Source organism: Dromiciops gliroides, chromosome 1 (genome assembly GCF_019393635.1).
Source record: "Dromiciops gliroides isolate mDroGli1 chromosome 1, mDroGli1.pri, whole genome shotgun sequence".
Taxonomy (NCBI): domain Eukaryota; kingdom Metazoa; phylum Chordata; class Mammalia; order Microbiotheria; family Microbiotheriidae; genus Dromiciops; species Dromiciops gliroides.
In genome coordinates, this window is record NC_057861.1 from 596,882,066 (window position 1) to 596,908,786 (window position 26,721).

Here is a 26,721-nt window from a genome sequence, read left to right on the forward strand (position 1 = left end):
GGATATGTTAAGGAATATGAAGAAGAAATTTGGAAAGGTGGGACTAAAACAAAAATAATAGGTCATGGGCTAGAGATATGTATGTGATAATCTATGTAGAGGTGATATTTGAAGCAAATGAGTGAAATCTCCAGGAGCAAAAGTATCAAGAGAAAAAAGCAGATGACTGAGCCTTAGGTTATGTCCACATTTAAGGGACAGGAGAATGAAAAAGAGTCAGCAAAATATAAGAGGAATCCAGCTAATAATTGAGCTAATAGGAAGGTTGTGGAACATTAGCATGCTGGTGTGATCCACTATTCTGATGACTTCTGAACAGTAAAGCTTCTACATTAACTACTCAAGTGGTTATTTAACAAAAACTTTGTGTTACTAGAAACAGGGCCTTTAGTGAGTTGGTTGTGAGGAGGGGGTCTCAGTACCCCTTCAAAAAGTCCTAAAGCCCGAGTGTTCTCCTGTATCTGCAATTTCTGCATAAAGGATGACCCCAGAATTTCTTGTTCAGGCTACAGTGGTCTCAAGATAAGGAAGGTAGGACAAGTTCCCAAAATAGAAGCAGTAGGGAGTGGTAGCCCCTTATATAGCCAATCCACCTATCCACATCAGTGTTTTAAACTGAGGAAGGATGCTTAGTTTCTCCCTCAAATTTTTTTTCTCAGTTTTTTTTATATCAAAGCTGTAGCTCTCAGAAATCATTAGGGGCTGTGGGTTTCCTGCTTGTGATGGATTTGTTACTTTGTCCTCCACAGTTTCACAAAGATGTCAAAGATGCCCAGGAGTTGCTGAGGAAGGTAGACACAGACCTAAACCAAAAATACAGTCCTGAATTCAAGGACAAATACCAAATTGAATCCTTGCTACGGGAACTAGATGTGAGTGTTTGGGTCAACCACCCCAAAGCTGGCTTAAGAATACTTTCCCTCTCTCAATCTTCCAGCCCATGCCTGGAAACTACCCCTCTTCACATCGCTTTGGGATTCTAGTCTACCAGTAACATTCCAGTTGCCCTTTGACACAGTGACCCTGAGAATATTCTCTGCCCAGTGATATCAGACACATTCCACCTATCTCCAGGGAGAACTGCTTAGTTTCAGTCCTTTGTCTTCCTGTTTAGGATCAGGAAAAAGCTCTGGACAAGTATGATGATGTGATACGATCTCTTCAGAAACGTGGCCAGCAAGTGGTACCCCTCAAGTACCGTCGTGAAACACCTCTCAAACCTATCCCTGTGGAAGCACTCTGTGATTTTGAAAGTGAGCAGGTAAACCAGCCTGCCCCTCACTCAGGGATTCCTCAGCTTGGCATGAACTGGAATAATTCTGTTTAAGAGGATGAAGATCTACATTCTGGAAGTTGGAAAGAGTGACTTGGTTTCCCTGACAGATAGCACAGAGATCATTTCTTTAAGGAAATAGATTTCTGCTGTGAAATTACTATGTTTGAAGACATAATCTCCCAAGATCCAAAGACACTGTCCCTTTTAGGCTCATTCTGCAGTTTAGTGATTAGTAGCAGCCAGAAATGTCCCCATCCTGTCTGCAAAACAAATGGAGAACAAGCAACTTCTAGGCAGACACAAAGATGACACTACTTAAGAGTTTTTCTGCCAGAGATAATTGGGTGAAATGTCTTCTCTTCTCTAATTCTTGTGGCCTGTCCCTATTAGGGCCTGATTTCTCGTGGATATAGCTACACTCTGCAGAAGAACAATGGAGACAGCTGGGATATTACAGATAGCTCTGGGAATAAGCTCAGCGCCCCTGCTGTCTGTTTCATGATTCCTCCTACTGACCCTGAGGCCCTTGCACTCATTGACAGGTATGCTACACAGTCTCCTTATTCTAGAAGAATGGTTGAGATTTTAGCAATTGCCAATGGGTATCTTAGAGACTGCCCATCTACCATCTTACCCTGGGAGTTTCCTCTGGGCTCTTTGATGGGTCTGTTTTTATCCAAAACCATGACTGATTTGAAGTTTTTAGCCCACCCCTGGTTTCAGGGGAATATTGATAGCACCACTGCCACCCTAATCATCATACTATATGGGCTGGTGCTGGTACCCTCATGATGGCTCAGGAGATGACAAGAGACAGATTCTATAAGCCTGGTTTATGTAAAGGGGTATGCACTTGAATATTATACCTAGGTGGGTGGGTGTTCACATTTGGGGAAGAATAGCTCACACATACAATATACTTCAGAGGTATTTGCTTTGTTTTCAGCCTAAGCAATCAATACCGAAGTGTGAAGCAAAAAGCAGCTGGGAGTAAGGCTGCTCTAAAGCAGCGGTATGAGGTACTCAAGACAGAGAACCCTGGAGGTAGGTACACAAGTGTATCTCTTCCCTCCCTCTTCTGGGCCTGCAGCCCTGGATCTTCTAAGTCTAACACATTTCTCAACTCTTCCCTTCAGACTCCTTTGAGGAGGGTCTGAACTTCTGTGTCCTAGGTGGAGAAACTAATGTATAGAGAAGCTATAACTAACCTGGAATCTGAAAGCAGCAGTAAATTAAACTCCAAGAACTAACATTTCTGGCTCTAGTGGGTATGTTCTGAGGTGTGAGTAGGGGGCTAGGAGTGCTACATGAAGTCCTAAACTGCCAGAGAAAAGGTTCTTTCTCATTTGAAAGCTATAAGCCCATAAGGGTACATAAAATGAGGCACTTAGGAGCAGAGCTGGGAAATAAATCTCTACCTAAATGATTCTCTTATTTCTGGAGAAATACTCTGTCACCAGCACAAGTGGCCACAACACAAAGGGTGGAAGTGAGGAGTGGAGAAATGAGGGTTGTAGACTGAAGGGGCTGGAAGACTGCTCCCAAAGTGTCAGCTCTATAGTTATAGTGTCAACTATATAGTTCATGGGAGAGTGGGGGGAAGGACATTTCTGCTGCTTACAACAGAACCCTCTCTTACTCAAAAGAGAATAAAATATGGGCAGATCCCATCATCCATTTTTCTGTTATCCAGATGAAGTCAGGGTATCACTACTGAAAAAACTGCAGCACGACTTTCCCTCTGCCTTAGGCAGGGTCCCTTCCTTCTACTTGGATGACCTGTCCACATTCCCCAAAGGCTTAGTCTATTCCTCCTCGGTATTTAACTATTTCTTTTCTGTCTAGATGCATCTGACCTCCAGGGACGGCAGCTGCTTGCCAGCCTGGACAAGGTGAACAGCGACCTGGAAAGACAGGAAAAAGCAATCACTGCCATCCTGAGGCCTCCCCTTGAACAGAGTCGGGCAGTACAGGACAGTGCTGAACGGGCCAAGGATCTCAAGGTACCAGACATGGCAAAGGAAAGAGCTAAATTGGGGAAAGGGTATAACTAACTATAGTTCCAGCTCCTTTACAGGGAAAAGTGAAAACACCCTTACTCAGAACCCTCTAGAGCCTCTATGTCCCCTTATAGGGTGAAAAGCTCTGGCCTGACTCAGCTTCCCTCATCTGTGCCAGTAAGGGAAGTCCACGTTTCCAATGATTCCTATGACACCTCACTTTATGTTCCCATGGAACTTAAGCATACATTTTAAAACAAGAGTCACATACCAGCTAGAAGTAGAAACAGTAAAATTTCAGACCTTTGACCTTACTCCTTCAGAGGATCTGATCCTGACAAATGGAAATGCGAGTAGAGAATCTGTGTGTCCTTCAAGATAGCCCCAACTAATACTTGAGATTAGAAACCTGGTCAGCCCAAACTCCAGAAAGCAATATGGCTACTCTTTTCCACTTTTCCAACTTGGCCCCATCCTATCCTGAGAGCCCAAATCCTCATATTAGAGTGCCTAGATAATGGCAAATTTAGCACAGGATCCTGAGGGTGCCTTGCTTGTTGCAGAATATCACCAATGAACTTCGTCGAATTGAGCCAGAGAAGACCCGGAGCACTGAGGAGTGTGACGCCTTCATTGGAGCACTCCCTGACAGTGGCAGCACCCCATTGCTAAGGACCCGGGTGGAAGATACCAACCACAAATATGACCGTCTTGTTCAACTACTCAATTCAGCTCAGGAAAAGTAAGTGAAAAGGAGGCATGGAACCTGACAATATTTGGGGAAATGTCTTGTCATTGGGGAAGGAATAAGCTTCCACCAAGTCTGCACTCTTATCTTTGTGTTACAGGGTAGATGGAGCCAACCGCCTTGAAAGCAGCCTTCAGCAAGGTAGAGAGCTGCTGGCCAAATATGAGAACCAGCTATCCTTAGATGATACAGTACCTGAGAATGAACAGTCACTGGATGACAAGAGGCAGGAGTTAGCAGTGAGTGATCCCCTATGCTATGTGGGCTGAAAGGGCTCAGGGTAGGAACCCTTACAGAGTGTTGTGGTAAAAAGAACACTGGATTTAGAGTCAAAGGACCTGTATTTGAATCCCAGATCTATCCCAGTAACCTGGACCAAGTTACCTAATCTCTCTCAGCCTCAGTTTCTTCAGTTATAAAATGAGATGGGAGTTGGACTAAATGATGATCCATCTCTGAGTTCCCTTCCAAAATCTATACTACCTTTGAGACCAGAGTGAGTAAACTGGTTTTGAACAGAAAGCTTCTCCTCTATTAAGAAGTGAATTCTATTCCAATCAAGGGTTCTCAACTGCTAGAGACAGTTTAAATTACTTGAATTTAAATTGTTTGAACAGGGCTCACAAAAATTCTGGTTACAATGTCATTACTCCCTTTTCTGTTTGTTCCTTCCTTCCTTTCCAGGCTATTGCCTCTGAACTGCAAACCAAGAGATCTCTCCTCAGTGAGGCTGACCAGAACTTGCAAAAGACCAAGAAGTGCTCTAGTACTCTGGCAAGCCGGTTCCAGGAGCACTGTGCAGACATTGAGCGGCAGGAAGCCGAAGTCAACAAGCTCAATCAACGGTTTGACAACCTCATTAAGCAAATCAACAACAGGTAAAACAACAAGATAAAAGGAAGGGCTTTCTGGCCTCCTTTACCTCAGGTTGGGGAGAAGTGAAACCACACACAATGTCAAGTCTCTTGTCTTCCTGTTTTAAGGCATGAAATTTCTGCAGAAACCAATAAAGTATTAAAAACAAAAGCCCAACTGTGACTTTTCCTCACTTTAGGTCCCAGAGTCTGCAGAAAGCTAAGGGTGCCTATGCTGACTACCGCAGCGGCTATGATCGTGTGACCCAATTTCTGTCCAATATTCCCAGTTATGAGCCCCAAGAGACTGACAGCTTAAGTCAGGTTGAAACAAAGCTGAAGAATCAAAAGGTGAGAAGGCTCTTTCCTCTCCTTATAGAGATCATACCAAAAAGCAGAAATGAAGGAGAATATGGGTGATCACTATCACAGAAAGGCTAGATATAGATGGGAAAAAAGTAGATTTCGGGACAGCTAGGTGGTGCAGTGGATAAAGCACCAGCCCTGGATTCAGGTGGACCTGAGTTCAAATCTGGTCTCGGACACTTGACACTTACTAGCTTTGTGACCCTGGGCAAGTCACTTAACAGTCACTGCCCCACAAAAAAAAAAGAAAGAAAAAAATTAAAAAGGTAGGTTTCAAAATGGCTGAATGACTGCACCCAGAGTAGTGACTAATGATTGGTATTATCTACATGAACGGCGTCTCTGGCTACCTTCTCCAGGAAATCTGTTCTGGACCCTGTTCTGTTCAAGGTTTTAAAATCTGTGACTTGGATGAAAGCATAGTTTGCATGATTATCAAATCTACAAATAATATAAAACTTAGGATAAAATAACTAATACACTGGACAAATAGATCAGGATCAAAAAGAATAGAATGGACTGAATCTAAGATTGCACTGAAAGGGATAAAGGTAAAGTTTTATACTTGGGTCAACTTTTTAAGTACGAAAATAAGAGACATGGCTAGGCAACAGTTTATGTGAAGAAGATCTGAGGTGTCTGGTAGAATACAAACTCAAAGTGAGTTAACAATGTGGTATGCCAGCCAAAAAAGCTGATGTGGCCTTAGGGTGAACCACTGTATCCAGAAAGAGAGAAGCTACAGTTCTGTCATACTTTGCATCTAAAATGTCGTGTTCGGGGGGCATCTAGGTGGTACAGTGGATAGAGCACCGGCCCTGGATTCAGGAGAACCTGAGTTCAAATCCGACCTCAGACACTTGACACTTACTAGCTGTGTGACCTTGGGCAAGTCATTTAAACCTTATTGCCCAACCAAAAAATAAATAAATAAAATTAAAATAAAGTATTATGTTCAATAATTCATGCCATACTTTGGTGCGACATTAATAAAGTGAAGTTTATTTCAATTCCATGTGAACTTATTAAGCAAATAGTGAGTTATAGACACTGTGCTAGATAAAAGTAAGAGTCCCTGCCTTCAAGGAGCTTACTTGGGGAAAAAACAAGGTACACAGATAAGTGTGTATATAGACTATATAGTATAAATACAAAGTAATTTCAGGTTAGAGGAGTGTCATGAACAGCTGAGGAATCAAAAAGGCCTTCTGTGGTAGATGGCACCTGAGCTGTGCTTTAAAGAAAACTCAGGATTTTGAGGTCGAGTAGAGGAAGAAAAGCACACCATATATCCCAGAATCACGTAGTAGTAAGAGTTTGAAGACCATAGAAAGGATAATTGAAAGAACAGGGATGTTTGGGGTGGAGAAGGCTTAAAGAAAATAATTGTCTTCAAGTATTTCAAAGGCAGTCATGTGGAAGAGAGATTAGACTTGGTTTGGTTGGTGTCTTCTCTGGTTGACTCATCTTTCTATCTTTAGTTCCTGAACTGGGACTTTGTTCCAGGACCAGGCTCCACCTTCTGCTGCACTTTTGGGTAGGGCAAGTGGGCCCTGTGTGGTCTTACCTGGTATTCTGGTGTTGCCTCCCCCACTTTCCCTTTATCTTTGAGGTTCAAAGTACTGGTCTTCAGTGCCCTCTCTGGAATCTCAGAACAGACTACTAGGGACCTTGGAGTCTAGTTCCTGAGCAGAACTGTTTGCTGTTGTTCTTGGTATCTTCCAGAGTTTCCTCAGTGGATTTCTGACTATTCTGGGGCTTTCTCCACCGAGCTCTCTACCCTTGCTGCCTCTAGATGCAGCCTTGAAGGCTAGTTTGCTTATATTAGTTATGGCTTTGCTGGTGGCCCCTTTCCTGTTGCTCACTGGCTTCCAGAAGGCTGACTTTTTGGTGCAGTTCTGGTACAGAAGTCCCTTCCTTTAGTTCTCATATTTTTTCATCATTATGCTTTGAATTTCAGGTTTTGCTGGAACAATAATGTAAGAGCTGGGTAGGCTGCCTCTCTTCAGCAAGCGATCTTGAGCCAGAAGTGATTAGACTTGTTCTGTGTGACCTTGGAGGATAGAATTAAAAGTAATGGGTAGGGGCAGCTAGGTGGCACAGTGGATAGAGCACTGACCCTGGAGTCAGGAGGACCTGAGTTCAGGTCCGGCCTCAGACACTTGACACTTACTGGCTGTGTGACCCTGGGCAAGTCACTTAACCCCAACTGCCTCACCCAAAAAAAAAAAAGTAATGGGTAGAAGTCTGAGAAAGGCAAATGTCAATTTGATAAAGAAAACTTTACTCTTGATCAGAGCCATGTCAAAACGGAATGAGTTGTTTTAAGTAGTTGGTTCCCCATCATCAGAAGTCTTCCAGTGCAGGTTATAAACCACTGGTAAGAGATGATGTAAGATTCTTGTTCAGGTTGACCTAGATGACCTAAAAAATCTCCTCCCACTAGGATTACTAATAATGACCAGTGGCTTTCTTCCTAGATCCTGGGATTGGTATTAGTTAACCTGGAATTTCTTCTAAGTATATGTGCCTACAAAAATAGGTATCAGTGGATAGGAATGGCACCCTCCACAATTCTTTCCATCAAGGAAACAAAAGACCTGCCTCTGTTGTAAATGGATTGTACCCCTCCTAGAATAAAAGCCCTCACAAAAAAAAAAAAAAAAGCAAAGCCCCTGGACTCTAGTAATGACATTGAAGGCCCATTGCGGGAAATTTTGCTCCAAGAGTTTGCCTTTCTGTACTTTCTCCCCTCCCACTTTCCTTTTGGCCCTCTAACTCAGGACCTTCAAGTTGTTTGGGGCTAAATTTACAAGATCTTTTAACATGTCTCCTTCTCCAGAGTGGTAATTACAGATTTGAAGCACCAAGCTCTTTCAGCAGCTGTGTTTGTTGTGGGATGAGATTTTTGTGGACATTTCTGTTGTTTTGCAGAATCTCCTAGATGAAATTGGAGGATGGGAACAAGAGGTGCAAAAAGTGTATGAGCATGCTCAGCAGTACCAGCAGGCTGTGAAGGTGAGACTCAAAAACTTCCTGATAGATTCACTAAAAAGGTATGAGAGCTAAAGTTTTAGGGGAGTCTTGGGAGGGGTGGATGAAGCACACCAGAAATCAATCTGGGAACTCACTGCTCTTGTTGACTCACTAGTATCTCTGTTAATTTACCTAGGACTATGAATTAGAAGCCGAAAAACTAAGATCCCTTCTTGACCTGGAAAATGGAAGGAATGTCCACACAAACAAGAGGGCTAGACTCCAATCACCTGCAGCCAAAGTGAAGGAAGAGGTAAAACTTATCAGATGGAATATTCACACAGAGTCCAAGCAATATCCTAACCTTGGTTACAGAGCAACTGCCACAACAAATAGTAAGAATAAGAAGATGGCCGTTCCATTGTATTTTGTATTATTTAGGTCACATCTGAAGTGCTCTGTTCAATTCCAAGAATAATTTTAAAGGAGACATGGACAAAGTGAAGTTTAAGTGGGCAGGGACCAAGATATTGAAGTAACTTGAAACTTGCACTGAGGATTGGTTGAAGAAACTGGAGATAGTAAGCCTGGAGGGAAGAAAATAGACCTAGCCATCACATATTCCCTGCATTCACTCTTTGAAGGGTTGTTCCACAGTTGTTTTCTGCATGCCTCCCAAAGAAAGTGGGAGGAAGTTATAATGAAGCAAATTTAAGTTTCATATGAGGAAGAATTTTCTAACAATTGGAGCTGTCCCAAAATGGAAAAGGATACCTCAAGAGGTAATGGGGCTCCTATCACTAGAGGTCTTCAAGCAGAGAACATGTGGAGGGTAATGTAGATGACATTTATTCACTGGCAGGAATTGGGACTAAATAATTTCTATGCTATATTGTCTTTTGTAGGTAATGACACCATTGTCTCAGTAAGAAAATAAGACACACATTTTTTGTAGTTGTGCTCACCTTAAGGAAACTTGAAATACTAAAATCTAGATGTAAGAAATAGAGAAGGGGACAGCTAGGTGGCGCACTAGATAAAGCACCAGCCCTGGATTCAGGAGGACCCAAGTTCAAATCTGACCTCAGACACTTGACACTTACTAGCTGTGTGACCCTGAGCAAGTCACTTAACTCTCACTGCCCCGATAAAAGAAAAAAAAAGAGAAGGCTGAGCTTTATCTACAAAAAGATTCACTATTAAATTTCTTTAAATACCAAGCTCTCGTAGTGCACTTAAAATTATTTAAACATGACCAATCCTCACAAAACTCCTAGAATAAGTGTGTTGTATAGTGACAGATATTATAGGGCTTACTTTTATATTCCCAAAGGAAAGATGTGAATGACTGAACTGAAGCCCCAAGAGTAGAAGCTCCTCTGTGTCTGTGTTCATGGGCTTTTTAACCCCTCACCTAAGACTATCACTTCATTGTGTTGACTTCTCTTCCATTAAAAAAAAAAACAAACCTGTTTTCTAGGAAGCTTCTCTTGCTGCCAAATTCACTGAAGTTAACGCTATCAACAGACAAAGACTACAGAATCTGGAATTTGCTCAGAATCTTCTGAGACAGGTAAAAGACATATGGCTTATTTTAAAATTAAAAAACTAACCCTAGGCAGTTGAAAAATTATATGACCTTTTCTTGCTCCAAAGCAGCAGTCTGTGATGTTTTGATCACTTGTTGGTATTTCAGGAAAAAAAAAAAAGCTACTAATATTCATCCTTAGTACTGAACCGTCAAAACAGAAAATACTGCTATAAAACAATTTAAACAAATGATTGTTACACTAGAAGTTAACAATTACATTCCATACTGCAAATCTAATAAATACTGAACCTGCACGTGCCAATATAACCCAAGGGAATTTTGTATAGATGAGATAGTCAGTTTGACAAATTCCCCCTTAAATGCCTCAGGTCAGCTCTGAGTAGAAGTAAGGAGTAGAACCATCAGTGAAATTCTGTTTTTTTATGATGCATTTTCTTTTCAATAACAGCAGCCAGAGATAGAAGTGACACATGAAGCCATTCAAGGCAAAGAACCAGTGACAGAAGAAACCTGGAGAATTAAGAAAGCACTAGATGATGAGACCCAGCGCAGACAGCAGCTGGAGAACGAAGTCAAAAGCATTCAGGGTGAAATTGTCATCCTAAAGACTAAGAAGCCCCAGGAATCTGTAATAAGAAAAGAAGTATTAAAGAAGGTACCTGATCCTGATCTGGAAGAAAGCTTCCACAGGATACAGCAAACCCTAGCTGAGGAACAGCGTAAAAACAAGGAGTTACAGGATGAGCTAGAGGATAGGAAACTAAAGCTCCGCTCACTAGAGCATGAAACGAGGGAAGGGGGTCAAGAGTATGTGGTCAAAGAAGTATTGCGTATTGAGCAAGATAAAGCCCAGGCCGATGAAGTCCTAAAATTAAGGGAGGAGCTAGAAGAACTGAGAAGACAGAAAGGAACCCGAGAAACAGAGGTCATTCTCTTGCAGCAGCGAATCGCTGCCCTGTCTGAGGAGAAGAATAAAGAACAGGAGAAAGTCACAGAGAAGGAAGTAGTGAAACTACAGAATGACCCCCAGCTAGAGGCAGAATATAGGCTGCTCCAGGAGCAGCAGCAACAGGAGAGTGCCCAAAGGGAAAAGCAAGAAGAAGAGCTCAGTTTTCTGCAAGACAAGCTCAAGAGACTGGAGAAAGAACGAGCCATGGCTGAGGGGAAAATTACAGTCAAAGAAGTATTAAAAGTGGAAAAAGATGCAGCAACAGAAAGAGAAGTCAATGACCTCAAACGTCAGTATGAAGATGAAGCATCAAAATCTCGTTCTAGTCAGAGAGAAAAGACTGAACTCCTCCGGAAGATCTGGGCCCTAGAAGAGGAAAATTCCAAAGTGGTTGTGCAAGAAAAAGTACGTGAGATTGTCCGTCCGGATCCCAAGGCTGAAAGTGAAGTAGCCAATCTCCGTTTGGAACTTGTGGAACAGGAGAGAAAGTACCGTGGTACAGAGGAGCAGCTGAAGAGCTACCAAAGCGAACTGGAGGCTCTTCGGAAGAGAGGCCCCCAGATAGAGGTGAAAGAAGTTACAAAAGAAGTAATTAAGTATAAGACTGACCCTGAGACTGAGAAGGAACTTCAACGACTGAGAGAAGAAATTGTAGACAAAACCAGATTGATTGAAAGATGTGATTTAGAAATCTACCAACTGAAGCAAGAAATCCAGTCCTTGAAGGATACCAAACCCCAAGTGCAGACCAAAGAGGTAGTCCAAGAAATACTTCAATTCCGCGAAGACCCTAAAACCAAAGAGGAGGTAGAGTCCCTTAGAGTGAAATTATCAGAAGAACAGAAAAAACTGGTAGATTTAGAGAGAGAAAAGTTATCCCAAGAAGACAAAATCAAACAAAAGGAAGAGGAACTGTCACAGGTGAAGGAGAAAGTGGTTGAGCAAGAAGTTGTAAAATATGACCAAGACCCTGCCATGAGAGCTGAGGTGGATTCTTTCACAGAAAGCATTGACATTGAACTGAGGCAGATTGACAATCTTCGAGGAGAACTTCGAAGGCTGCAGCGGAGAAGGGCTGAGCTGGAGCATCAGCTAGAAGAGCTGGAGAGAGAACGACAAGCTCGAAGGGAGGCTGAGCTTGAGGTTCAGCGGCTAAAGCTTCGGCTAGCTGATCTGGAGAAAGAGGAGGGGGAGACCAAAGAAAAGGTAACCCTAAAACAGAAAGTGGTTCTCCAGCAGGACCCCCAGCAGGCAAAGGAACACTCTCTTCTCAAACTCCAACTGGAAGAAGAAAAGCACCGGCGGCAAATATTGGAGAGTGAGCTTGAAGCCCTGAAAAAGAAACTCCTTACCCTTGAGAAGATGGAGGTCAAAGAAAAAGTGGTCTTCTCCGAAAGTGTTCAAGTAGAAAAAGGTGATACAGAACAAGAAATTCAGAAACTGAAGAACAGTTTGGAGGAAGAGAGTCGGATCAAGAGGGAGCTGGATGCCGAGGTGAGCCGGCTAGAAGCCAAGTTATCGGAACTGGAATTCCATAATTCCAAATCATCCAAGGAATTAGACTTTTTAAGGGAAGAAAACCACAAACTTCATTTAGAAAAGCAGAATCTACAAATGGAGACCAGAAGGCTGCAATCAGAAATTGAAATGACCACAACAGAAACTCGAGATTTAAGAAACATGACTTCAGTGGACTGTGGGGCAAATTTAGACTCTAGACTCTGGTCCCTGGAAAGGGAGCTGGATGATCTCAAGAGGCTCTCCAGAGATAAAGATAATGAGATTGATGAGTTACATAAGCGTCTAGGGTCAGTGGCAGTTAAGAGGGAGCAGAGAGAGAACCATTTACGCCGCTCCATTGTGGTTATTGACCCTGATACTGGTAGAGAGCTTTCCCCAGAGGAAGCCCATAGGGCTGGTCTCATTGATTGGAACATGTTTGTGAAGCTCAGAAGCCAGGAGTGTGACTGGGAAGAGATATCGGTCAAAGGACCAAATGGAGAATCTTCTGTGATACATGACAGGAAGTCTGGAAAGAAGTTCTCGATTGAAGATGCCTTAAAGAATGGAAGGCTAACCCCAGCTCAGTATGATCGATATGTTAACAAGGATATGTCCATTCAGGAGCTAGCTGTTTTAGTGTCTGGGCAAAAGTAAACATAAAGCTTCAATTTTTTCAAGCTAATAGCCTTCCTTTTGACCCCCAAAAGCAGGTGATTGGTGTTGTCTCACCTAAGATGATACTGTGTTTCTACCACTCTGCCTCCAACATGCCTTCATACCCTGTGTGTATGCATGTCAACATTTTAGTTACACTTTTGCTGTAGTGTTGCTCAGGGAAGAGCTAACATTGCCACAAAGGGAAAGGGCAATTGGGTAAGAATGAATGAAAAGCAATAAAACTATTGACTTGCCTGGATATATTCCCAGGGAAATCCTACTTTTTGATGAAGTAGTTTAATTAATAAATATGTACCTAGCCCCCCCCCCTTTTGCTAAACACTCTTCCTTTCGATATATTCTTTTTGGTTTCCTTCTGTGACCTTCTCCCTTCTTGGAATAAAAATATTCCAAAGCTATGAAAATTTGATTCAACAAAGCCTGGAAAAGAGACAGTCTGAGAAGATGTCATAATAGTAGCACAAGCCTTAAAACCAACCGATTAACTTTTCAAAGATAAAAAGTTCAATCTATACACTTTTCCATTCAAACAACTGGACATATCCAAAGTTACTAATATTCACATTCCTCAACATTTCTGGTCAAAAATCTACTGTCCAGAATATCTTCAGTTGTTACTCTGCTGACAAGAAATACTGGATGTTTGCTGGAGATGGTGAAAAAAACAAAAACCAGCAGCAAATGTAAGAAACTTAGGCAGAATTTGATTTAACTGCTATTTTTTTCCACCTTATGTCCTTGAAAAATATGCTATATAATAGAGTGGTTTGTTACAGTAAAATTGAAATCTTTTAATAGTAAAAGATGTTACTATAAACAGTGGCAGCAGTGCCATTTGAGTCTTGCCCTCATAGCATTTAGGTAAAAACATGTTGATTATTTACGGAATGAATATCTAGTTAAGTGTATCTCATTTATTCTGTATGAAAATGGGAAATGATAGGGAATTTTATTTATAGTATGGAAATAAAAATCTGGTGGCTTGAATTTAGTTTCTCTGATACCCATTTTTTACCTTTTTCTTTTGAGAAAACTTTCTTCCCACTTCCACTTGATTATTCCTAAAAGATCAATACCTTCAGAATCACTCACAGGAGGGAAAAAAAAAACCCCAACACTTATAAATTTGGTGACATAGAAAAAAATGAAAAAGAATGTTTTGGAAACTTTGAAACAATTTATTGAGTTGCTTTATACAAGATTAACAATTTTCCCACCACCCCCAATACCAACGGTCCCTGCACAAAAGCTGCAGCCCCTTTGACACTAAAGAAACTGCCATACCCAGTAAGTGCTCAGAGACTCCCCTCACCAAAGGAAACATCTACAGCTGCTACATCCAGGGCACATGGCCTGGGATGCTCCATTTTCCATCCTTTTGCTACAGTGTCAGGCTGTAGCTCTGCCTTGCCATGGCTCTGTTTAATTCATTCACTCGTTCATTACCACAAGTAAAGCATAAACAAGAAAAAGAAATCCCACAGAATCCCCATCAAAGAAACATTTCCCTGAGGCAAGAGGCATCACTAGATTCCTAAAATGAGGGTATTCTGCTCCAGCTACAAACTCAATGGTATGTGGTACAGAGGGAGCACTGGCAGGAAAGCAAAGAGAGGGAGTGGGACTGGTACCTGGGAGGGCTCATGGGAAGGGAATTCTGGAGAATCCCATCTGCTCAGAGTCCACTGATAACTGCTCTGTTTTGAGCTCAGCAATACAAATCTCATCTTTGGCTCTTTTGCTACTACCTAGGAGTATTCTGTAAACAAACTGGAAATACAAGTTTCAATCAATTAAAAACAAATACAATAAAGTGATCTTAAGGAGTCGCTTAGCTTGAATTTGAAAGGTGTCTTGGGTCTGACCAAAGCAAACAAATAAAAGTATGAGCAGAGGCCTACCAGTGCAGCTGACAGAAGGTCTGTTGTTCCTAGATGCAAATTTAGAAAGGCCTATAAGCCTTTCCTAGAACAAAGTATGAGTTATTGATACTTTATACACTGTAATTTGGAAATTATAAGAATGAGTCTAAATAAAGGAAACCTGGAAACAACTTAGTGTTTTCACACAATGTGTACAATCAATTTTAGTGCCACAGATAATGCTGTTCACACTGAACTTATCTTACTCCTATCTCAGTCTGAATAGCCAGTTCAAACATACCTTACAGCACAAATTTCACAGGAATAAGAAAGCACTTTGAAAAGCACTTTCTTGTGAAACAGATAGTAAATAAGTGTGAACAGGTTGGCAATTTGGGAACTGCTCTTCTAGCTATATGCCCAGTTCTAGCTGGTGCCTAACCATCTGGCCTTTGATTGACTCTCCAAACCTAACTGCATATTACCCTTAAGTTAATGCATAGTCCAATCAATTACCTGGAGAGCCTCCAGGATTTTGAAGTCTGTGTCCATTAGATGAACACTAAAGAAGCCTTTTACTGAAGTGCTATGACTGCTGATTTCTAGGAACAAAACAAAATGGAATGTATATCAGTGACTCTGAACTCCTCACGCCTACCCACAGAGATGAAAATTCTTATCAAGAATGGCTTCTGGGATCAAGAACCCACATATATATATATATATATATGATGAAAGAACTGGTGCTCTTCCTGGATTTGGAACCAGGCTCTCAGGATCCAAATCACCTTCAAGTCAGGACAGTGCAGCTTTCAATGTGCAATCATGAAAAGCTCAATTAAATATAAATGGATATGTCTTAAATACAGAATTATTTTTTTAAAAAACAAATCTCTTTTCAGGAGCAGGTAGTGGGCTAAAATGGATGTGAATTATCTAATTTTGCTCCACCATAAAGGCACTGGAATTATGTCTTCCTTTACAGGTGACATGTGAAGAACAGCCCCATGCTATCCAATGCATTTAATGGTAATAATGAAAGTTGAGCCAAAAATAACTTTGAAAATCCTATTACAATTTTTCCAACGAAATCCACAGAGGTCTTTTCTATAAAGAGCTTCATTATTATGTTCAGGAGGGAAATTGACCCTTTCCCTCCACCTCCCTTTGCACAATGAGCATATCAGGTCATCTCCTTTATATAATCACAAAGAGACAAAGCTAAATTTCCCCTCATCATGCTCCAGCATGGGTTTTCTTCTTGTTGAGCATACAATTTAAAAATGAGGACACCATAACTGTCCGAATCCAGAGGCAGTGATCCTAGGGTAGCTGGAACAAACCACCATCTTGTGGACTGTCATGAGGTATGGTTAACTGAATACAGAGGTTCCTGGCAGATTTAAAATATAGATAAAAATGATCTGCCACCCTAGTGGAGTCATTACACACACACATACTCTCATACCCCAAGTCCAACATTTTCTCCTTTTTTAGTATCTGCCACTCCAATCACTGTCAAATGACATGGTTGTGAAGCACAGAGCACCATAAGCATCTCTAAAAGACCATGAAGCTCCCACTAACTCTGAGAGCATGTTAGAAGTGCCAAGAAACTCCAGCTGCTAGAAGAAACACAGTTGGCAGAAAGAAAGAATACAGTCAATATCCAGTCTTCAAGACCTACTCATTCAGGTTCTGCCTTGTTCTAGATTAGCTTTTCTTCTGCAGATGTCACAACTTCCGCTGCTGCACATTGGTCCCTTTCCCATGAAGCTGAGAAGCATCTAAAAGGAGACAAGCAAAAAAGGAAAAAAATTTCAAGATATTTGTTTTTCGGCATGAACAAGCGTGTAGTGAATAAATCACACAAAAAATGCCTGAATTTTGGTCTCCTAGAACTCAAATGAGCTATGAAATTTACTTGACAATCTCTATTAGCAGTCATAGTGAAAGCAGTAGTTCTGAGAACTACCAAAGATAAAAAGACAGGTTTTCTTGAAGTACAAAATTCCCAGGAAATGTGACTTTGCACCAGATCTAGGGCTATTCCAAATCTCCAACTTCAACTACACCCACCCCTCCCTCAGGATGCTGGTATTCCACAGTGCAGGTATTAAAGCTTAAAGATCATATTAAATGCAAGGTATTAAACTGAAGTTCTTTTATTTTCAAAGTATTCTTAAGTTTCTGTAAGAATAGAATTACAAAAGGCACTACAAATCATAAAACATGAAGAAAAGCTTAGCAAAAGCACTAAAGAAAGCAAATGCACAAAAATCACAAAGCTAAAATGAAAAGGTAGTTCTTAGTTTTGAATCATTAAAGGCTTAGTCTTTTAACCCTGACATGTGTCTGAAGTGCAAAGGAAGAAAAAAATTTGCTCTTTATAAAATATGCTAAGTGGAATACAATAGTTCAATTCTTGTTCCATTTTAATCTTAGTTCTTCATTTTTTGCTAGTCCTACTGGCCCAACAAAGACAAGCAAATCTTCCAATAACTCATCAATTATTTGATTTCTCAGATTAAAATAATTATATTGTCCCCAAAGCATGATCCCCTGTTCCTTGAGTGTCATTTTTTTAAAGCTTAAGCCAGATAGATACCCAATTCCCTAAATCATTCATCTACCAGTAAGACAAATAACCTGTGCACAAGTCCATTGCTCTTTTATTGTTTCTGATGGAAAAACATGAAAGCAACTGAAAAGCTTCTCATATTGTCTTCTTGGAAAAGCCAAATTGCATGGTTTTAAAATCAGTCCTCAATATTTAAATATCTGAATGCTAGTAAGTCAAAGCTGCTCTTCTTTCTAAATCTCTACTATAAGGTATACTAAGGAACCTACTCCAAATGAAGATCAGAATTAAGTAGGAACTGGTGACAAGTATGACTATTTACCAATCCTCTATCTTGCTGTTTCAACCCCTTTTTACCTGTTGTTTGAGAGAAGACAAGCAATGTCAATTGGCACTCCACCCTTCACATGGCTACTGTTTCTACCTCCTTCCCAAATCCACTGTGCAAAGTGAAAATCCTCTTTCCTACCACCACTTATCATCCCCACCTACATCAGTCCTACCCTTACATCATCCCTTACCTTTCACTATGTCTTCTGAAAACGCAGAAATCTGATTCCTTCAGCAAAGCACTTCATCATCCCTACCTATCTTCTTCGAGGTCTGAGTATGCTTCAAGTACTCTCATGCACTGTACACACTCAGCCAGGAGGAAGAGGGATTGGAATACACCACGCTCCCAATTACCACTTTCAGATCAATCCTTTTCAAACATCATTCATCAGCCTTTCTTCCTTGAAGGTTCACCCTATTCATCTATATTATCCAGTTCAGATCTAGTTATCTACCAGCCTCTAAGTCATTCTCCCTCCTTTTTCTTTTCTTTTTGCGGAGCAATGAGGGTTAAGTGACTTGCACAGGGTCACACAGCTAGTAAGTGTCAAGTGTCTGAGGCCGGATTTGAACTCAGGTCCTCCTGAATCCAGGGCCGGTGCTTTATCCACTGTACCACCTAGCTGCCCCCTTTTCTCCCTCCTTTTTCAACAATACCTGATTTACTATCTTTTCCATCCTGACAACCACACTAATATTCTGTGAATTCAATATATAGATGCTGTTGTTCCTTCAAACACAGTGTTTCACCTGTGACCTACATCTTCACTGTGCCTCATTCATGCACACAGGTCATATCTTTGATCTCACCCCCATCCCTAACTGTTCTACCCCCACGATTTTGCATGCTAAAATTTCTTCTCTCTGATCCTAACTTCTGTCCTTCTACCTCTGTGCTTCTGCCTTGTTCCTAAACCTTCATCTTAACCATGTCTCCTACTTCCTCTATTTCTCCCTGCTGTCTCAGTTCCTTATTCCTGCTCTGGTCCCACTTTCTCACCTTTAGTCTTGAGTCTGTGGTTGACTAGTTGAACCATGCCATCCTCTGCCCTGGATTACCCCTACTATCTTCTTTTTCCATAACTACTCATACGCTAATGAATGTAGCTAGAAAAGTCGAACAACTCTGCTCACTGGGTCTACTACAAATTTGCTGATCTAATATTAACTGGGCCCTCATTGCTACTATCTAAATTTTCTCTTCCTTCCTCAAGCTCCCCATTCTCCCTCTCTCTCCTCAGCATAAAATCTTATTTCCCACTTTTCAAGAATAGAGACTACCAAGAGCTCCCTCTTCCCCACTGCTCCAAACCTCAAAATTCTTCCCCTTCTTCCATTCTTTCCTCTTTTGCTCAAATCTCTAAAAAAGAAGTGGCCCTTTTCCTTATTGATTGAAATCCAATCAATCTAATTATACCCTTGATTATGGATTGACTGATCCTATCTCCTCTAGGTTCTTATGGACATTTCTCCTTTAAATATTTACATATTTACTCATTTTCAATTTTTCCTTCTTTATTGTCTTCTTCCCTTATGCCTACAAACATGCCCAGGTCTCCCACATCCTTAAATTTTAACTGACCCTATTATTCTCCCCAAAGCTACTATCCTATGTCCATTCTCTTTTTCAAAGGCAAACTCCCATAACAAGTTGTCTACACTCATTGTATCCTTTTCCACACCAATCATCCACTTCTCACACCCTTGTAACATGGCTTCTGACACCTCTAGGCTGCTGAAATTGTTCTTTCCAAGTTTATCCATGTCTCCTAACTAACAAATCTACTGGCCTTTTCTCAGGCTTGTCCTATCACACCTCTCTGTTGCTTTTGTAACTGAACACTCACTTTCTGAGGTTTCATGATACAGCTTTCTTGGTTCTCTTGCCTCAGTCTTCTTTGTTGGATTGTCATCCATCTCGGCCTACTTAACATGTATGAATGTCTTGACAATTCTGTCCTGGGACTTTTTTTCCTCTTCATTCTCTTTTGATCTCAAAAACTCCCTAGTGGTTCAAGTACTAGATCTACCCCTACTCTCTCTCCTGAATTCATGAATCACAAATTGACTGCCTGACACTTCCACCTGGATATCCCATCAGCATCTCCAATTTAATAGGTTTACAATGGAAATCAGCTCCCCCTAAACTCAACCTAAACTTGAATCTCTTCTAAATACCCTATTTGTGTTTCAGATATCACCATAATCCCAATAATCCAGATTCACAACCTTGGAGTCATCCTTCATTGTTCTTTCTCCTTCATGTGCCAAGTAGGGTCAATCCTGCTATGTACCACCTTCCCAAGCTGTCCATCACTCCCACTGACATAAGCGAGACCCTCATCACTTTTTCAGCTGTACTACTACAATAGCATTGTAATTGGTTACTCTGGTTCAATTCTCTCATCTTTCCAACTCATTCTCCATACATCTGCTAAATCAACAAGTCTAATAATGCTACTTCCTCCTGCTCAAAAATCTTCATTTGTTCCCTATTGTCTCTAAGGACAAAATACAAGATGCTCAGCCTGATATTTAAAATCCTCCAAAATACAACTCCTAACTTTCTAAATTTATTTCATATTAGTCTTTCACCGTAGTCTATGTTCCAGTCAAACTGGTTGTTCTCCAGAATTAACATTACATCTTCTATCTCTATGCCTATTCATATCATGTCACCTATGCCTGAAATGTACTCATTCTCTGCCTCTACTCAGAACTTCCAAGCTTCCTCCCCTAAGGCTCAGCTAAGATGCTACTTCTTCCAAGAAGCATCTTCCAAAATCCCCAACAGTTTAATGATTTCCCTTGCCTCAAATTACCTCACATTTATCTTTCTATTTACATTTCCAATCCCTGCAGAACATAAATTCTCGAAGGGCAGGGGCTGTTTTGTTTTTGTCTTTGTATCCCCAGTGCTTAGAATGCTTAATAAACATATATTGGATTCAAAAGGTAGGGAGCACACAATTATGGAGGGCTTCAAATGCTAGGCTAAGTAAAGATTTTGAACTTATTTATATGCCTTTACATGGCAGGCAACTAATTGTTAATAACCCTAGAGCTATCTTCATCTCTCCATTCTCGATCACTTCCCACATCTAGATTACTAAATCTTATTGATTCTACTTCCACAAGATTTCTTGTATCCATTCCCTTTTTTCTACCTACATGGCTACCACCCAAGGTCAGGCCCTCATTACCTACACCTGAACTATTTGCAATAGCCTCTAAATTAGTTGCCCTGCCAAGTATAAAAGCCTTAGCAATCTAGTTCCAACCTACCTTTCCAGACCTGATTTCACATAATTTGCTTCTCAATACTCTAAGGTTCAGCCAAACTGGCCTGCTTTTGTTCCCCATATACTAATTTCCATATTTTGGCCACTGTGCCTCTACACAAGCTGCACCCTTGTGCCTGAAATGCACTCCCTCTCACCTATTAAAATTTCTAGCTTCCTTTCAAAGGCTACAGCTCAAATGCCACCTCCTGACACCTCCATGAGGCTTTCTTGATTCTTTCAAATTATTAAGTGTCCTTCCATACAAAATTACTTTGCAGTGACTTCTTTGTGTGCATATTCTTTCTCCAAAGTGGAATGTAAGCTCCTTACAGAGTAGATTCTATTTTGGTAAACATAAAAAAGACCCTATTTAGATTCCCATGTGATTGTCTATGAAGATGGTAATGAGGATCTGTATTAGAATGATGACAGAATAGAGAGGAGGAATGTATGATATAACAGAGACAGAACAGATAGGACATGGTAACCGAATGGACAGGAGAAGTGAGTGAGAGAGAAGAGTCAAAGACAGCACCAAGGTTGTGAATATTAGAGTAGGTAAACAGTGATGATGCTGACAGAAAAAGTCAAGTCAAAAGAAGGAGCAAGTAAAGCATCAGGGTAAAGATGATAAGCTCAGTTTTGACCACAGTGATTTGATATGCTGGTAGAGACATTTTGCTAGCCTTAGGAAACTTGGAGTTTACAGCTCAAGAAAGAAGAAAATAATAAGCAAGATACATATGTGGGAGTAAAGGTGAAAATTGAACCAGTAGGCATGAATGAGATGGTCAAGAAAAAGAACACAGAGAAAGGAGAAAAGGAGGCTAAATATAGAATTTTGGTCAAACCCACCTTAAGGGATCAGGAAGAGGATAAAGAGTCATTAGGAATGTCACCTCTTATTTAACCTAGGCACAGAAAGCTCTTAACAGATGAAGTCTAGATGGTATTTGCAGACAGGCCTTAGGAAGTTTTCCATGGCCTTACTGGCCCCTATGGGGATAGTGCACTGCCTCCCCTGCTGTTCTACTGAAAAAAGCAAAGGAAAAAGTTGAGATGAGTCCCTGGTGCTCCATGGAACACCTCTACTTTTGACAAAAGCAGCCTTGCCTTTTACGAAAGCTCAAATTCTAATGACCATTTCAGAAGAGAACGTAGAAGATTATTAAACATTTAGTCCAAAGTATAAGGCTGAAAGTACATCCAAAACCAATATAACCTTCATCAAATTATTTCATGGAACATTTGTAAGGAGTAATAGGAAAAAATTATAAGACGCTTTAATATTTCTTTTTATATTTATACTCTAGTTACTCTCACCCACAAGGCCAGTAAAACACTTTTTTTTTCCCAGGAAAACACTTTTAAAAGAGCTTCTGTTTAGTTTGTTTGGTTGGTTTTGTTTGTTTTGGCAGGGCAATGAGGGTTAAGTGACTTGCCCAGGGTCACACAGCTAGTAAGTGTCAAATATTTGAGCCTGGATTTGAACTCAGGTCCTCCTGAATCCAAGGCCTGTGTTTTATCCACTGTGCCACCTAGCTGCCCCAAAGAGCTTCTGAAACCCTAGTAATCCTTGAATAAAATAGCAGAAATCAAACCAGTGAAGACAAGGTAAAAGACAGTGAATGTTTTGGTACCAGACAAGGGATGTAAAGGGTGAAGGGTAAGAAATGATTCACAGTGCTCATGGCAAACAGACTATCTGACAATTACCTGGCAGACTCTGCGGAATATGGGTAGACAAGGCAGAGTGTGGGAGAGGCGCTGCATGGTGCGGGCTGGAGTGCAAGCCAGCCAGAAGACCTAGAGAGAAAAACAAAGAAAGGAGGGGGAAGAAAAGAACAAACACACACATTGAAGACAGAAAACAGAAAAGTAGCTATAGCTGTTGAGAGCCCAGAACAAACTGATGGGCCACTTATGAGCGAGAAACCCAAAATCAGAATTAGCAAAAAAGCTCTCAAAGTAACATCCCCACAGTCACACACCAAAGACACAAAACATATGAACACAACAGCAAACTCATTTGTTATAAGCAATGAGTTGCACCTTTTGGACTTCCAGAGTGGAAAAAAGGAGAAGCACTTACTGTGACTTAGGCCATGGTGGAAAGTTCCGGGGGCAGGGCCAGTAACAATGGCATCCTTGGAGACTCCTGCTTTGGGAGATGAGTCTGCACTAAAGGAGATCACATGGAGAGGGAAAGTATGGAGAGGAGATAAAATCCCCAGTGATGTTGAGTTCAGGCCTCCGGACAGTTTAGAAGTGCTGGACTTATAGGATGGTGACAGTACACTTAAGGAAGAGGAGCTGGTTAGCAGTACAGCTCCACTTGTTCCTTTCTGGGAAAGCAATACAGAAAGTGGTCAAAGTTCAGGTAGTTAACAGTGTTTTCTCTCTCTCTCTCTCTCTCTCTCTCTCTCTCACACACACACACACACACACACACACACACTGACATAAAAAACATACAGACTTCCTGTACACAGGAGTAAACCCAAATATAAATGATCCTTTATGTTTCTCAACCCTAATTCCAAAGTCCAGCCACATATACCCCAAACAAGATTCAATAGTCTAATCTGCTCCATCATCCCTCATTTTAGTACCTACAGATTGTTTCAATCTATTCAACAGAATTAACACCATATACCATAAATGTTTTCCCAGGAAAATAAATTTCTCCACCCCAACTATTGATTTTACAAACAACTCAATTTTTCCTCCATATGTTTTGGCATAAGAGTAACCCATGTAATAAAGAAAAACTGCTGGCTCTTCATATTATGCTGCTCAGAGCCAGAAAACCAAGTTCGGTTTTTTATTAGCAAAGCTAACCTTCCCTCAACTCCCCAAAGGCCCTCAAATTACTAAGTAAAATCATACGGAGTTTTCAGTTCCTTCTTCACAAAAGGGTTTTAGGCAGTCCTTCGAATTGCTTCCATACACAGAAGCAGTCATTTTAACAATACAGTATTTCAATAACATCAAAGCATAAAGTCTATCCAGTGGATTTCTGAGGCCAGCTTATTATTACCATGTGACCTTCAACTCAGAAACTGGACATGACAAAAATTGCTTCTCTAAAAATATATGGAAAAATGTGCTGGACTTTTTGTTCAACTGTAATACTTACTGGCAAGGAGGTAGATGATGTAGCACTACTAACCACAGCTGGCTTAAGGGAGGAGGTCAGTAACTTGGCCACCCCCTGTGTCCCACCACTAGAATCTCCATTGGGGCCACCAGGTGGTGCCACTAAAGTCAACTTCTGGGAAACTGGAGGTTTCTTCAGTGTAGAACTTGGTACTGGCCGGCTGGAAGGCTGGCTAGAGGAGGAAGCCTGTACACCAGAGAGCGAGCTCCCAGATGCAGAGCTTTGGACTGAAGATACTCCAGATGAAGAACTGCCAGAAGAAACCCCATGTTTAGAGAGAGAGCCAGCAACAAAGGGAGACTTGTAAGATTGTCCTGAAGAACTGGATGAGTGCTTCCCTGTATAACCCAAAGAAGCTGTGGAGGAGCCAGGGCTCTTATGCGTACTACTAGAGGCTGGGGTGCTACTTGAAGAGGGAGATGCTGAGGAATGAAAGCTTGGACCTTTGGTCGACGTCTTGACCTGCTGGAGGAGGGATCGCTGGGACAGAGGGGAGGCAGCCTTTGGGCTCTGGAGCTTATTGACAAATGGAGCTGGGGGAGTGAAGCTTTTCTGATGCTGACTACTCGAGTGAAAAACTTTAACTTGGGGGGTGGGCACCAGAGGTGATGTTTGTGGTCCATGAGATGTCCGTGGCAAATTATGGTGCTTGAGTTTAGACTGGTGTGCTTCAGACAAGCTTTTACTGGGGGAAGCCTGGCAAGAGAGTTCTTTGTAACTAGAATTATCTGATTTTTTCTCCTGAGAAGACTGCCCCAGTGCCAGTGCCTGTTCAGCCAAGAAATTAAGAGGTGACTGTAGCGAGCTAGCAGGTGATGGAGCAGAAGAATTGGACTTAGGAAAGTTTCTTTTTTCCTCAGTACTTGTAAGACCTGTTACTTTATCTGTAGGGGTCTTTGGGGGCGCATGAAGAATGAATTCAGGACTCCCACTTGCTCTGCTGTTCAATGCAGCCAATTCCTTGGACACTGCTTCCAATGAAGAGGTTGGATTATGAATTAAATCCTCATCCAGTGAGTCCTCCAGGTTGAAAGAAGCAGGATTAGCAATATTGCTGGATGTTTGAGAAGCACCCAGAGATGACAACTCCCTGGCTGGAGCACCAGTGCTCATACCCATTCCCTGATGCTGCTCTGAAGGCAAAGCAATGGAGCCACTGGATTGTCCTGAAGGAAGTGAAACTTTCTTATCAGGTTTGGTGGAGGAATCCTAAAACAAACAAACGGTAAACACTAATAATTAGTAATTATTAAATATCCACTGGAAAAAAAGGTTCAATCAACTAGTTATGCTCCTTTATATGATGAGAAATGAAAAAGAATATAGGCTCCACACTTTTCTGTCTAGGATTTTGTATATTCATGCCTGTCCCACTACTATATGATGTGGTGTAAGGGATAGACAGTGGAATCAAGTGAAATTTGGAATATAGTTATATAATCCTAGGCAAGTCATTTAACCTCCCTCAACTTCAGTTTTCTCACCTACAAAACGGGCATTACGGTTGCTGCTTCACAGGACTGTTGTCATGGACCAAATGAGCATATAGACAAAGGACTTTCCAAAACGTCAGGCTATTTATATGTCAGCTATTATTATACTCTCTGACTGTGAAAAATAACAGAAAAGCCTGGCCTACAGATATTTACACTTTTTTTCCAAAGTGTGACTCCTAGGAAGCCCAATCAGCCCCTGGGCCATGCTGTAGCACGAACAGTGTGTCCGGGAAGCAGCGCTACACTTTAAGGAGTAAAAAGCCAAGAAACAGTAAGCCAGCATGAGTAGGCAGAGAAAGCAGAAGACCATCAAAAACTTCTTTGGGGGAAAGGTAGACCACAATACATCCTCAGAAGAAGAAGATAATAATAGGGTCAAAGCTCCAACATCCAAAGCTTCCAAGAAAAATATGAACTGATCTCAGGCCATTGAAGCTCTCAAAAGGGACTTTAAAGAGAAAGTAGAAGAGATAGAACGAAGATGTAGAGAAAGAGAGGAAGGAATGCAAAGTGTGACTCCTAGAATGCCTTGAGGGTAAGGACTGTTTTTGCTTTGCATTCTATCTCCAGTTTTGTACCACTCTTTTTTTTTTTTTTTTTTAGTGAGGCAATTGGGGTTAAGTGACTTGCCCAGGGTCACACAGCCAGTAAGTTTTAAGTGTCTGAGGCCAGATTTGAACTCAGGTACTCCTGACTCCAGGGCCGGTGCTCTATCCACTGCACCACCTAGCTGCCCCTTGTACCACTCTTGACACATCTTAAGCACTTAGTTAAGTTAGCAAATGTTTGTGGACTGACTGACTGAAGGGCCTGGGAATGATTCTAAATTAATTAAATTAACTTTTTCCTTTAGATTTTACACATGGCATAACTAAGTTTGGACTATGGTCATAACAAATTTATATAGTACCTTAAGGTTTGCAAAGCACTTTCTTCACAACCTTACAAGTATTATTATTCCTACTTTATACACAGAGGAAACTAAGGCTAAATGAAGTTATTTGTGCAGGGTCACACTACTAATTAAGAGGTATAAGAGCCAGTATTGCAGCCCAGACCTTCTGATCCTATGTCTAATACTCTTTTTCTACACATCAATGCCT

General features: G+C 41.2%; 2 protein-coding genes across 4 annotated transcripts in view; one reads left to right on the top strand and one right to left on the bottom strand.

The window, feature by feature from the left end:
* Nucleotides 1–13,889, top strand: part of PPL (periplakin) — a 46,337-nt gene extending 32,448 nt beyond the window's left edge. The window contains exons 10-22 of the mRNA XM_043979096.1: nt 750–872; nt 1,115–1,261; nt 1,667–1,818; nt 2,223–2,320; nt 3,122–3,279; nt 3,840–4,018; nt 4,125–4,263; nt 4,709–4,902; nt 5,079–5,229; nt 8,179–8,262; nt 8,417–8,533; nt 9,701–9,793; nt 10,221–13,889. Of these exons, the coding sequence (XP_043835031.1) occupies nt 750–872; nt 1,115–1,261; nt 1,667–1,818; nt 2,223–2,320; nt 3,122–3,279; nt 3,840–4,018; nt 4,125–4,263; nt 4,709–4,902; nt 5,079–5,229; nt 8,179–8,262; nt 8,417–8,533; nt 9,701–9,793; nt 10,221–12,878 (4,293 nt within the window). The 3' untranslated portion in view covers nt 12,879–13,889. The remainder of the gene's footprint in view (nt 1–749; nt 873–1,114; nt 1,262–1,666; nt 1,819–2,222; nt 2,321–3,121; nt 3,280–3,839; nt 4,019–4,124; nt 4,264–4,708; nt 4,903–5,078; nt 5,230–8,178; nt 8,263–8,416; nt 8,534–9,700; nt 9,794–10,220) is intronic.
* Nucleotides 13,890–14,064: 175 nt separating this feature from the next.
* UBN1 (ubinuclein 1) overlaps nt 14,065–26,721 on the bottom strand; it is a 38,572-nt gene continuing 25,915 nt past the window's right edge. The window contains exons 15-18 of one of the 3 annotated variants that reach the window (XM_043973985.1): nt 24,102–25,331; nt 23,055–23,307; nt 22,679–22,768; nt 14,065–16,551 (exon numbers count right to left, since the gene is read on the bottom strand). In XM_043973985.1, coding sequence (XP_043829920.1) covers nt 16,499–16,551; nt 22,679–22,768; nt 23,055–23,307; nt 24,102–25,331 — 1,626 coding nt within the window. In that variant the 3' untranslated portion in view covers nt 14,065–16,498. Of the gene's footprint in view, nt 16,552–21,858; nt 21,995–22,678; nt 22,769–23,054; nt 23,308–24,101; nt 25,332–26,721 lie in introns of those variants that run through there. The other 2 variants (XM_043973976.1, XM_043973996.1) reach the window with 2 other exon arrangements.